Source organism: Scyliorhinus canicula, chromosome 12 (genome assembly GCF_902713615.1).
Source record: "Scyliorhinus canicula chromosome 12, sScyCan1.1, whole genome shotgun sequence".
Taxonomy (NCBI): Eukaryota; Metazoa; Chordata; class Chondrichthyes; order Carcharhiniformes; family Scyliorhinidae; genus Scyliorhinus; species Scyliorhinus canicula.
The window spans coordinates 33,276,445-33,290,197 of record NC_052157.1 but is presented as its reverse complement, the minus strand read 5'-3'; the positions used below and the strand labels follow the sequence as shown (position 1 = coordinate 33,290,197).

The following is a 13,753-nucleotide window of genomic DNA, read 5'->3' as shown; positions in this document are numbered from 1 at the left end:
AACCTGCACATCTTTGGACTGTGGGAGGAAACCGGAACACCCTGAGGAAACTCACGCAGACACGGGAAGAACGTGCAGACTCCGCACAGACAGTGACGCAAACCAAGAATCGAACTTGGAACCCTGGAGCTGTGAAGCAACCGTGCTAATCACTGTGCTACCGTGCTGCCCATTCATCAGCTGATGGTGGCTGGTGCATGGTAATCAGCAGGAGATTTCCTTGTCCATGTTTAACCTGAAGCCATAAGACATTTTAACCATTGTTAGGTAATTTGGACATTCTGAATTCTCCCTCTGTGTACCCGAACAGGCACCGAATGTGGCAACTCGAGGCTTTTCACAATAACTTCATTGCAGTGTTAATGTAAGCCTACTTGAAAGATTATTAAAAATTACCTGTCCTGTTGCCTTCAGGGATCTATGGACATGCACCTCAAGGTCCCTCTTGTCCTCTGTACTTGCTAGCATCCTACTATCTATTGTGTATTCCCAATTTGGATCAAATTTGCCAAATTGTCCTGGATTCCATGCTGGACCTTGTCAAAGGCCTTACTGAAGTCCATGTAGACTACATCAACTACACCGCCTGCATCTGCACACCTAGTCACCTCTTCGAAAAATTCAATCAAATTTGTTAAACTTCATCTCCTCTTAACAAAGCCATCCTGACTGTTCTTGATTAATCCTCACCTCTCCAAGTGGAGATTAATCCTGTCCCTAAGAATGTTTTCCAATAATCTCCCTACCACTGATGTTAGAGTCACTGGCCTGCAATTGACTGCTTTTACCATACTTCCCTTCTTGAATAATGGTACCCCATTAGCTGTCCTCCTGTCTTCTGGCCCTCACCTATGGCCACAGATGATTTGAAAATTAATGTCAGAGCCCCTGCAATCTCTTCCCTTGCCTTACACAGCAGCCTAGGATACATCTCAACTGGGTTTAGGGATTTATTCACTTTTAAGCCCAGTAATACTGCTTACACATCCTCCTTCTCAATGCTAATCTGTTCAACTATATCACAGTCCCCCTCCTTGCTTTCTGGACCTATTTTGTCCTTTGCCATAATGAATTCCGATGCAAAAAAACAGCACGGTAGCATGGTGGTTAGCGTCAATGCTTCACAGCTCCAGGGTCCCAGGTTCGATTCCCGGCTGGGTCACTGTCTGTGCGGAGTCTGCACGTCCTCCCCGTGTGTGCGTGGGTTTCCTCCGGGTGCTCCGGTTTCCTCCCACAGTCCAAAGATGTGCGGGTTAGGTGGATTGGCCATGCTAAATTGCCCGTAGTGTCCTAAAAAAGTAAGGTTAAGGGGGGGGGTTGTTGGGTTACGGGTATAGGGTGGATACGTGGGTTTGAGTAGGGTGATCATTGCTCGGCCCAACATCGAGGGCCGAAGGGCCTGTTCTGTGCTGTACTGTTCTGTGTTCTATGTTCTATCTCACCCATGTCTTCTGGCTCCACACAGATTTCCACTTTGGTCGATAGGACCCTGTCTTTCGTTGGTTACCCTCTTGAGCTTAATATACTGAGAAAACACATTGGGATTGTCCTTTATTTTGACGCCAGTGTTTTTCATGCCCCCTCTTCACTCTCCTGATTTCATTTTTATGTACCGCCTTGCTCTTTCCATACTCCTGGAAGGCATCCATTGTTTTCAGCTCCCAGAATCTGCCTTTAGCCTTCCCATTTTCCTTATCCAATTCTGTATTTACCTTGACATTCAGGGTTCTCTGGACATTTTGGCACCACCCTTTACCTTTAGAGGAACATGATGGCTTTGTACTCTCTCAATTTCCTTTTTGAATGACTCCCACTGCCCTGATGTGGATTTTCTCATATATAGCTGCTCCCAATCCACTTTGGCCAAATCCTGTCTTATACTATTAAAATCGGCCTTCCCCCAATTCATAACCTTTATTTACAGTACATCTTTGTCCTTTTATATAATGCAATTAATATTTTTCATTTTCCAGACAAATTTAATACATATGTAACTCTGAAAGTTCAAAATTTGAGAAGCACTACGATGACCAGACGAGGAAATGAACCCTGCTGGGAACAAGATTACATGTTGTAAGTAAAACATATTTTGTTGTTAATGCACCTGACGCAGTGGTATTTTCACTGGCCCAGTGATCTAAAGACCCAGTGCAAGACCTTGGGACCCAGGTTCAAATGGCAGATGGTTAAATTTGAATTAAGTTTAAAAAAATATCTGGAATTAAAAGTCGAATGATGACCATAAAACCATTGCCGATTGTCATAAAAACCCGTCTTCCCTTTAATAATAATAAAAGAAAATGAGTCATCCTTACTTGATTCCAGATCCACAGCAATGTGGTTGACTCTAAAATGCCTTCTGAAATGGAGAGCCATTATGGAAGGGCAGCAATGCTCATGCCCTGTTATTTTGTCAGTATAGGGCACATAGATAGTTATATCACGAGGCCGCTCCACGCTCCCTATTCTCCACCCCCCCCCTAGGGAGCAGCGTTTCGTGAAACTTGGCTGCCGGGCCTTGACGCTGGTGTTAAGGCGGCGCGCTGATAATGACACGGCCGGCGGCGTCAAATGACGTCAGCCGCGCATGCGCGGTTGCCGTCTTCCCCTCCGCTGCCCTGCAAGACGTGGCAGCTTGATCTTGCGGGGCGACGGAGGGGAAAGAGTGCGTCTCTTGGAGACGCCGGCCCGACGATTGGTGGGCAACGATCGCGGGCCAGTCCCCTCCCGAGCACAGCCGTGGTGCTCGATCCCCTCTCCGCCCCCCACAGGCCCCAAACTTACGTTTCGCGCTATGTTCACGCCGACAGCGACCAGGTGTGGTTGCCGCCGGCGTAAACAGGTCGGGAACGGCAGGCCGCTCGGCTCATCCGTGAAAAACGGCGACCCGCGATTCTCCGATGCGACACGCCATTTTGGAGGGAGTGGGAGAATCATGGGGGGTGCCAGAGCGGCCCTCCCGCAATTCTCCCACCCGGCCTGGGGAGCGGAGAATCGCTCCCGTATGAACCTGGATGGCAAGAGTGAAGTGAAGACCGAAGGTCGCCGCCTTCTTGCCATCTCCACAGTTAAGTCTTGGTATATTCGAATACCAGCTCCTTCCTACTTCACCTCATTCCTTTGTTTTGCCTGACTCAGGACCTTCTCCTGAACATTGTATTTATTAAAAACAAATTAGGACCACCCTTGGTGGCTCATTTGTCTTTGGCTTGGGCCTGAGCGACCGATGAGCCCTATCCAGCTCATACCAGGAGGGTTCTTCCCCCTCCCCCAACAACTCCGCCAACTTCGTGAAGTACTCAGTTGGCCTTGGGCCCTCCACCCCCTCAGGCAAGCCCACAATTCTTAAATTCTACCAGCTCGACCTATACATTGGTCCTCCACCTTGGCTCTAAGTCCTTAGTTGGCCTCCACCACCCTCTGCAGCTACTCACCCATCGAGGTGAACTGGTCACTGTTCTGCGACAGAGCTTTCTCCACCCACTTCAACGTCTCTCCTTTTTCCCGTACCTCGGCCGTCGTCTTCAACACCGCCATCGCCTCCTCCACCCATTCCTTCATAGCAGCCATCATTTACTTTTCCATCATAGGGCAGCACGGTAGCATGGTGGTTAGCATAAATGCTTCACAGCTCCAGGGTCCCAGGTTCGATTCCCGGCTGGGTCACTGTCTGTGCGGAGTCTGCACGTCCTCCCGTGTGTGCGTGGGTTTCCTCCGGGTGCTCCAGTTTCCTCCCACAGTCCTAAGATGTGCGGGTTAGGTTGATTGGCCATGCTAAATTGCCCGTAGTGTCCTAATAGTAAGGTTAAGGGGGGAGTTGTTGGGTTACGGGTATAGGGTGGATACGTGGGTTTGAGTAGGGTGATCATTGCTCGGCACAACATCGAGGGCCGAAGGGCCTGTTCTGTGCTGTACTGTTCTATGTTCTATGTTCTATCACCGCCATGTGCTAGGCGAACTGCCTCTCAAATTCTCCAGCCATCACCTCGGTCAGAGTCTCCACTGTGAAGGCCGTGGCCCCACCCAGCGATCCAGTATCACCATCTTTCCTGCTGCTGGGCTGACCCGTTCACTCAAAGCGAACATTCGTTCGCCCCCTTCTTTCCAGTTGCTTTTTCTGAGTCTTAGACATCCCCCACCTTCCTTATACCTTCCTGAACTAGCTTGTTCAACAACTGTCCCTGAAACCAGGCATTAAACTCCAAATACCAGAACCTTGAGCAGGAGCTACCCAACCTGCGACTTCAAGCTACATGTCGCCACTGGAATTCCCCTCCTGCATAATCTTATCCTCTGTGACACTATCGTATATGGGAATTGATGTGTTATCTGTGCTGGTCTAACATCGACTGCAACTGGATGCAGTAAAACAAGAAGCAGGCTTCCGACACAGGAGATAGTCCAACACTGTTTCATTGAACCTGTTGATTGCTGTACATAATCTGGTGTGGGTTGACACTCTATTAACCTAACTGATAACCTCCTACTGGCTTGACCAGACTAGGTCTCTACCACATGGTGATGATGTTCATTGGCCTGTGCACTGTGACTATCTCCCTAGCCGTGTCCTGTGAGAGAGGGAGAGCCTTAATGCTCTGTGGACTTTATAGTGGTGTGTCCTGTCTGTTGATTAGTTGTTCTGTGTCGTGTGTGTTCATTGGTTATCCTGTGTGTCAATCACTGCCTGTCCGCATCTCATGATATACATGTGTGGATATTATGACAGGAATTAGATTGGAACTAGACTTGTGAGTTAGATTGCCTTCTTAGCATTTTGGCCTACACTTGAGTTGACTTGAAAGTGTCGGCAAAACTGCAGCATTGGGGTATAAAATTATGCAATTTATTTCCAGCAGGTTTTTATAAATGTTGGACAGCAGAGTTTTATCTGTGAGCGCTGGATGGGAGATTGTCAAATGTAAATTTTGAAAGCACATAGAGGTTAAAATTTCCATAACATTTCTCCCAATCCTCTGTGGTAAATTCGGTGGAGTCTGTGAAATCTTGGAAAAATAGCTATGTTGACTTCTTGATAATCGCATGATGATTTTATTGTTTATTTCATGGTGTCCTTGAGTTTAACCTCTGGAACTATTGATATTTTAACTGTTCAACCAACTGCCATCAGTGGGTGTTAGTTGAGGGAATTATAATTGAACTATGCAATTGAACCACAAACTGGCTTGCAGTAATTGGGAAGGCAAAAGGAATGTTGCTCTTTATTTCAAAGAGAATGGAGGAGAAAAACAAGAAATCTTGCTCATACAGTGAATGCTGAAAATGTCATATCCTTTGGTAACAGAATATTGGGCGGGATTCTCCGACCCCCCCCGCCGGGCCGGAGAATCGGCGGGGTCAGCGTGAATCCCGCCCCGTCGCCGATGCCGAATTTTCCGGCGCCGGATTTCTGGCGGGGCGGGAAATGAACCGCGCCAGTCGGGGGCCGTTGGCAGCGGCCCTCCCCCGGCGATTCTCCGCTCCGCGATGGGCCGAGCGGACGCCCGTTTTCGGCCAGTCCAGCTGGCGTAAATTACACAAGGTTTGAACCGGCGGGATCTGGCTCCGCTGGCAGCCTGCGGTGTCCTCGGGGGAGCGCGGGGGGGGGGGGGGGGGGGGGGGGGGGATCTGGCCCCGGTGGGGCTCCTATGGTGGCCTGGCCCACGAACGGGGCCCACCGATCTGTGGACAGGTCTGTGCCGTGGGGGCACTCTTTCCGTCCGCGCCGGCTGCTGTATGGCTGGCGCGGAGAAGAAACCCCCTGCGCCTGTGGAGGAATCACACCAGCGGTTCTGGGAACACGTTGATGCTCCTGCGCACGCGCCAACTCGCGCTGTCCGGCGGAGGCCCTTCGCCGCCGGTTGGTGCGGCGCCAAGCACTCCAGCGCCGGTCTAGCCCCCGAAAGTGAGGAGGATTCCACTCCTTCTGGGCGGCCTGGCTCTGGAGTGGTTCACGCCACTCTTTGGCGCCGGTACAGCCCACCCGCCGGATTCCGGAGAATCCCGCCCATTGTCTCCAGGTATATTATTTAGACCGGGGCTTCGATGTGAATACATGAGCCACATGCACTCAGAGCGACTTTGTCTGAATATTATTTAAAATTCAAGAAGAACTGTAGAATCTGCAGCTGTGTTCCTGCCTTATTCACATCATTAACTTGAAGAAAAAAAATGGACTGACGTTATACGGGATCAGAGGTGAGGTGGTAAGATGGATACAGAACTGGCTCAGTCAAGAAGGCAAAGGGTAGCAGTGGAAGGATGTTTTTCTGAATGGAAGGTTGTGACCAGTGGTGTTCCACAGGTATCTGTGCTGGGGCCTCTGTGTTTTGTGGTATACATAAACGATTTGGAGGAAAATGTAGCTGGTCTGATTAGTAAGTTCGCGGATGACACCAAGATTGGTGGCGTGTCAGATTGTGTTCAGGATTGTCAGAGGCTACAGCAGGTATAGATAGGTTGGGGACTTGGGCAGAGAAATGCAAATGGCGTTTAATCCAGACAAATATGAGGCAAAGCATTTTGGTAGGTCTAACATAGAGGGGAAATATACCGTAAATGGAAAACTCTTGACTTCCAGTGACGGCGGGCGGGAGGCAGCCGCACACTGGAGGGCCCCCGCTCGGGAATAGAAATTTTGGGGTTTTAACACCCGGTCCCGGGGGCAACGGAGGCTGAAAAAGCTGTAAGAAGGCACAGGGAGGAGAAATGTCCAAGCTTGGGGAAAAAACGGCCGTGAAAAAGGGGGTTAATGAAGGTCCGACAGTGAGTGGAAAAGTCAGCGCAGGAACTGTAAGGAAAGCGGAGACTAGTGCACCAGGGGAGGCCGCATCGCTCACAGCAGAAGAAATGACCAAAGTGATGGTCGTGGAACTTTAAAAACAGTTCACAAAGCACATGGAAGCGATGAAGAGGAGATGGGGGCGGTATTGAAAATGCTGGAGGAGGAGGCGATTGCCCCGGTGAGGGCGGAGGTATCAAGCACAGCGGCGGAGGTGCGGGAGCAAGGTGAGACACTGAAGGAAGTGGACGAGGTTTTATCACAGCACAGTGATCAACGCACCTCGATGGGGAAGGAGTTGCGGAAGGTGACAGAGACCAACAAGGATCTGCGAGCCAAAATGGAAGACCTGGAAAACAGATCCAGGCGGCAGAATCTGAGGATCGTGGGTCTGCCCGAAGAGGAGGAAGGCCCAAGGCCGACGGAGTATTTTGCCACTATGTTGGCGAAGCTATTTGGGGATGGGTCGATCCCTCTCGATACGAACTGAATCGGGCTCATCGGTCGTGGAGGCCTATACCAAAGGCGAGTGAGCCGCCAAGAGTAGTAACTGTGTTTTTCCGTAGGTACAGCGTGAAGGAGAAGGTCCTGTGCTGGGCAAAGCAGAAGTGGGTGGTGCAGTGGGCTGGAGCTGGTATACGCATATACCAGGACTTTACGGTGGAGCTGATGAGGGGGCTGGCTGCCTTCAGCCGGGTGAAGAAGGCACTGTGCATCAGCACGGTTCAGTGCGTCATATTATATCCAGCTAGTTTGAGGGTGACCTACAAATTTTGGGACGGCGGAAGCGGCGGAGGAGTTTGCAAAGGCAGAATGACTGGCGGAATTGAGAAATGAGACTGAGAGCGGGTCGTGTACCGATGTCGCCTCATGTAACTTTATTTTTTCACTGTGTGTTGGTGTATGTACTAATTGAGTTAACACTGCATATTTGAACAAGGGAAGAATTCGGACTTCCATTTGTAATGATGATTCTTTGGGGCTTGGGTGTGTATGCTGGGGCTGTGTGCTAAAGGGGATTTCTTGGTTTTCCTGGGACCAGGCAAGGGGGAAGGAGACCCGGGCGGGGGCCTCCATGCTGGCCGGTTTAAGCCTGCCAGTGAACGGGAGTCAGGTGGGGGGAGGGGCTGCGGCCATCGGAGCCTGGTAGAACAGGTTTCGGTGAGTCTAGCTGGGGTGAAAAGCTGGGGGAAGGAACCGAGGTTGGGGGGAGGAGCATACAAAAGGAAGTGGAGGGGAGGAGTCTGGGAGGGCGGGTGGGGGGGTGTCGACAATTCATGGATGCCATTCACGGTACTCTTTCGGGGATTGGATGGCATTGAATATTAGGCGGAAGTTGGGGGTGGTGGACTATATGTGTCAACGGTGACCAGGGGCAATTCCTGATTCCTTGGGCGGAATTCTCCGCTCCCGGGAAAAATCGGGAGGGCCGTCGTGAACTCGGCCGAGTTTCATGACGACCTCGGAGGCCGCTCCTCGCCCCCTATTCTCCCCTCCCGGCGGGGCTAGGAGCGGCGCTCTGTAACTCGCGTCATTCTTGGCGTGGCGCCCCCTGCGGCTGGCACGCCTAATGACGTCAGCCGCGCATGCGCAGGTTGGCCGGCTCCAACCCGCGCATGCGTGGCTTACGTCATGATGCTGACGTCACGAACTCGCGCATGCGCGGTGGCCGTCTTTCCCCTCAGCCGCCCCGCAAGACGTGGCGGCTTGATCTTGCGGGGCGGCGGAGGGGAAATATTGCGTCCGATTTGGGCACTGATCGCGGGCCTGTCCCCTCCCGAGCACAGTCATGGTGCTCTTTCCTTGCTAGGCCACCTACAAGCCCCAAACGGGCTTCTCACTCCCGTTTCACGACGGCAGTGACCAGGTGTGTTTGCCGCTGTCGTGAAACGGCCACGAGCTCGGCCCATCCGGGTCGGAGAATCGGCGTTCGCCGTGAAAAACGGCGAGCGGCGATTCTTCCGAGCGGTGGTGGGAGAATCGCGGGGGGCGCCAGGGGGCCGTGAAATTTTTCGGGGGGCCATCCCGCGATTCTCCCACCCGGCGTGGGGAACAGAGAATCGGGCCCCTTTTTTTCCCTTTTTTCCTCCTTGGGAGGTTTAGTTTTATTTGATGCTTATATTGTTGGGTGGGCCATTGTTTGGGGGGTGGTGGGAGGATAGGATCGTTGTTGTTGGTAGGGGGATTGACATTGTATTCGTTACCGATTGCTGTTTGTTGGTAGGGTGTAAATGTTGAAGAAAATGTGAAAATGGAGAATTAAAATATTTTTCAAAAAAAAACACAACATTGCAAGAGCAAAAGGTTATTCAAAATCTACATTTTTATGGACATGCTGTAAATCTTAAACAATTGACAACATGTTTTATTTGCTCCAATAAAGTCAATTGTACAAAAAAAAATGGAAAACTCTTAGGAATATAGAAAGTCCGAGAGATCTGGGCGTGTGGATCTACAGATCTCTGAAAGTGTCAACACAAGTGGTCAAGGTAGCCAAGAACCCAAAGAGAAAATGCTGGAAAATCTCAGCAGGTCTGGCAGCATCTGGAGGGAGAGAAAAGAGCTAACGTTTCGAGTCTTTGTCAAAGGGTCATCTGGACTTGAAACATTAGCTCTTTTCTCTCCCTACAGATGCTGCCAGACCTGCTGAGATTTTCCAGCATTTTCTCTTTGGTTTCAGTCAGCATCCGCAGTAATTTGCTTTTATAAGGGAGTCAAGAAAGAATACGGAATGTTTGCCTTCATTGAACGGGGCATCGAGTATAAAAAATGGCAAATCATGCTGCAGTTGTATAGAACCTTGGTAAGGCCACACTTGGAATATTGCGCACAATTCTAGTTGCCACACTTCCAGAAGGATGTGGAGGCTTCGGAGAGGGTGCAGAGGAGGTTTTCCAGGATGTTTCCTGGTCTGGAGGGTGTTAGCTATGTGGAGAGGTTCAATAGACTCGGACTGTTTCCATTAGAATGACAGAGGCTGAGGGGTGACCTGATGGAGGTCTACAAGATTATGAGGGGCATGGATAGAGAGGATGGGCAGGCACTCTTCCCCAGGGTGGAGGGGTCAGTCACCAGGGGGAATAGTTTTCAGGTCCATGGGGGCAAAGTTTAGAGGAGATGTACGAGGCAGGTTTTTTACATAGAGGGTGGTGAGTGCCTGGAACGCGTTGCCAGGGGAGGTTGTGGAAGCAGATACATTAACGGCATTCAAAAGGCACCTTGACAAATACATGGATAGGATGGGTACAGAGGGAAGTGCTGAGGGTTTTGGCCAAGGTCAATTTCATGACTGGTACCGGTTAGGAGGGCCGAAGGGCCTGTTCCTGTACTGTATTGTTCTTTGTTCTTATGATGATGTATGTTAAATGTGCTGCTGTGTATGTTAACTACATGGCCAAACAGGAAATTAAAGATATGACGTGGCCACTTTCATACATATTGGTTACCTGTTTAATATACAATCTTCTCAAAATCAGCTTTGGGTCACTCAGTGACAAAATTAATATGGACAAGCCTTGATTTTGACTTGAATGGCTTTGGTGTCTTTTACAACTGTTACAACCCCCTGGGTTAGTATGGGGTCAATTTTAGCCCCACTTGACCGGGAGTCGCAACACAATTGAAATTAATAAGTAATTCTTAGAAAAACAGCAAAGGCTTGGCCCTTGGCTGCCCAACAACTGCAGTCACCAGGTTTGTAAAAGTTAAACACAATTAATTTTATTATTGATAAGAACTTTGATTTAATATGCAGGAACTACAGCAGGTTAACTATCACCTAATTCCTAAATCCCCACTTAAACTCGTGCCACCCTTACATACACACACAAGACAAACAAACACAGAGGGGAGAAGAGGGGTGTTAAAATAAAAATGGTAGTAATGATGGTTGTTTCTCGCACACCTTTCTTCAACCTTGGCTTTTGGTTTGAGGTTTTCACTGGAGATTCATGCAAATTCTGTCGACAGCTGTGCAGCTTTTCTGGAAAAATCATGAGCGAGAGGGAGAGCAGCTTATTTCCTCTGAACATCCAGGACTCCAACTGTTCTTCCCCTGGCTCTCTGGAAATCTTCCCACTCAGGCAGTATCCAATCACCACCTGTTACCAGGCAGATTATGACGTTTGGGCCATATCATTGGCCACCAGCCAACCAATTGAATTGAGTCCCACCGATCTCTCGGTGGGAAAAGTCTGAGTTCTGCTGTCTGAAAGCTAGCACAGTGTTCCCTTTTATAACTTCTGAATTCCTCACTTCCCCTGCTTGAATTAAAGATATATGCCCATTCAGCCTCCATGCGTCAAAATGATAAGAAATAAAGATAAATAAAGATTTAAAAAAATAAAGAAAGGGGAAATAAAGGGAATCAACAGGAAGGGCCCGTACACAAATCCTATTTTATTAACAATAGTAAAATTAAGCAAGAACTAGCATCTTAAAGGAACGTGGAACTTTGGAGCAGGGGTAGATCATTCGGCCTAGGTCTGCTCCACCGTTCAATATGTTCATGGTTGTTATCTCTGCTCCACATTCCTATCAGCTCCACTTTCCTGTTTGCTCCAATAGCACGTGATTCCCTTGTTGAACAGAAATCTACCTCAGGCGGTGGCCTTGAATAAATTTAAAGTCGTAGCCTCCACTATCTTCTGGGGGAGAGAATTCCACACTCTAATGAGCCTCCGAGAGAAAAACATTCTCCTCTTCTCTGTCTCAAACCCCCAAGTTCTAGATTCACCCACAAGAGGTAACATGCTCCCGGCATCCACCCAATCCCGTCACCTCAAGATCTTCTACGTTTTAATAAGATCAACTCTCATTCTAATCTCCAATGGGTATTAGCCTGACCTGTTCAGCCTTTCTTCATAAAATAAGTCCTTCATCCTAGGAATAAGTGGACTGAGCATTCTCTGAACTGCCTCTAAAGCAATTATATATTTCTTTCAAATGGGGAGACCAAAACTGTACACAGTACCACAGATGAGATCTCACAGTACAGCTGCAGTAAAACCTCCCAATTTTATATTCCATTTTTCTTGCAATAAATACCCATATTCCATTTGCCTTCCCAATCACTTGTTATACCTGTACACTAACTTTATGTGCCTTATTATTAGGCTGTATAAGACCTAAGTAAGAATCTGGTCAAAATTCTTAATTGATCACTGGCTGATTTTCAGGTCACACACTACTTGCAGAGATAGATAGATATCAAGGGACTTCATTACAAGTTTCAAGGGAGTTGATTAGCTCAGTTGGCTGGACAGCTGGTTAGTGATGTGGGGCGACGTCAACCGCATGTGTTCAATTCCCCTACCGGCTGAGGTTATTCATGAAGGCCCCGCCTTCTCAGCCTTGCCCCTTGTCTGAGGTGTGGTGACCCTCAGGTTAAATCACAGTCAGCCTTCAAAGGTGAGAGCAGTCTGTGGTCCTCTGGGACAGTGGCCACATTTACACTTTACAAGTTTCGGGTCTGCTGTGCCGATCATTTCTGTAAGCATTGTTGCCCAACTAACACTTATGCTAAGGAGGCTTCTCCAGAATAGAATGCAGATTGGCACTGTACCCAGTTCCTTCAATTTGTTACAATTAGTCTAACGCACAAACGTATGCCAAAAAGTGCATCTATCTTGACAATATCCTTCGTCATCTGAGATTCTAAAGTACTGGCTGAAACTTTTGCCCCCTGATTGATTGTTAGTTTTTTCTGGCCTAGTAAATTGAGCCAAAACAGGCTTCATGTCAGGTCAGCCCCTGTACTAAATATTAAATGATCACATCATTTGATCCATCACTGTAACAACACATTGCACAAGTCCCGATGCTGGACCTGAATACAGAAAACCCTTCTCTCTTTCATTGTTTGATGTTTTGAAATGTAGCTAAGTACAGCAGGATATTGATGGATGATTAGGCTATCTGATAATTAGACTGATAATTATATAACCTCTTTACGTTATTTACATTTTCCTAAATGCAAACCTTCTGGTAATAGATATGCAAAAATCTCCTTTTATTATTTTTTCCAGTCTAATAGGGGACATTTCAGATTAATTTTGTCTGTCTCTGTGCAAGAGACTTTCCAGAATTATTAACACTCGGGTATTTGTCAAGTACTTTCCTCTCATCAAAAGGCAACTACCCAATCAATGAAGAATAATGGCAAATGTGACCTGCATTATATGCACTCAATTTAACAAAAACTGTGTTTCTCTTTACAGTGAAATAAATGATTTAAGGAAGGGTCTTGTTGTTGAAGTATGGGACAAAGGCTTGATATGGGACACGCTCCTGGGCACTGTGTGGATTCCACTCAAAAAAATTGAACACGCAACTGAGGTAAGTTTTATTTTAACCTAACTGAGGAACGACTTGTTTTTACCTTTTGAGGGAGTAGTTCAAGTCCTATTCCTATTCCTGCTCTTAATTTGTATGTTCCTATGCCCAGGACTTGAGTGCAAAAAAACAATAAAGACTGATTCTCCAAAGCAGTATTGAGGGAGTGCTGCACTGTCTGAGGTGCTGTTTTTTTGTTTCCCCACCAGATAGATCCCATGGTACTATTTTGAAGAAGAGTAAGGGAGTTATCCCTTGTGTCCTGGTTAACATTTAGCCAAGTATAAACTTCACAAACACAGATTATCTGATCATTACTGTATTGCTATCTATGGGGGGCAATAACTGGGCCGTGAAAGTCTGACTCGCTGAAAGTTGCTGGTCAATCAGAGGCTGGCAATTCTTCATTGTACCCACTTTGGCACTGTCCCACCTGATTAAATGCCCTGCCATCACCAAATTCACCATCGGGGAGGGCATTAAATTCTTCCCTTTATTTGTAATCATTGTTGGAATATTCCACATATTTGCATTACACAAGACACATCAAACAAGCCACACACACAACATGCAGGGCAGACTCAGTAAACTTTTCACATATCTTGGGGTCTTTCTTTGTGTTGGAAGAATTTTCCCATATTT

General features: G+C 48.0%; 1 protein-coding gene across 1 annotated transcript in view; it reads left to right on the top strand.

Moving 5' to 3' along the window:
• Positions 1–13,753, top strand: part of LOC119974370 (protein unc-13 homolog A-like) — a 237,256-nt gene that overhangs the window by 102,345 nt on the left and 121,158 nt on the right. Inside the window, exons 3-4 of the mRNA XM_038813159.1 lie at positions 1,974–2,073; positions 12,997–13,114. Coding sequence (XP_038669087.1) covers positions 1,974–2,073; positions 12,997–13,114 — 218 coding nt within the window. The remainder of the gene's footprint in view (positions 1–1,973; positions 2,074–12,996; positions 13,115–13,753) is intronic.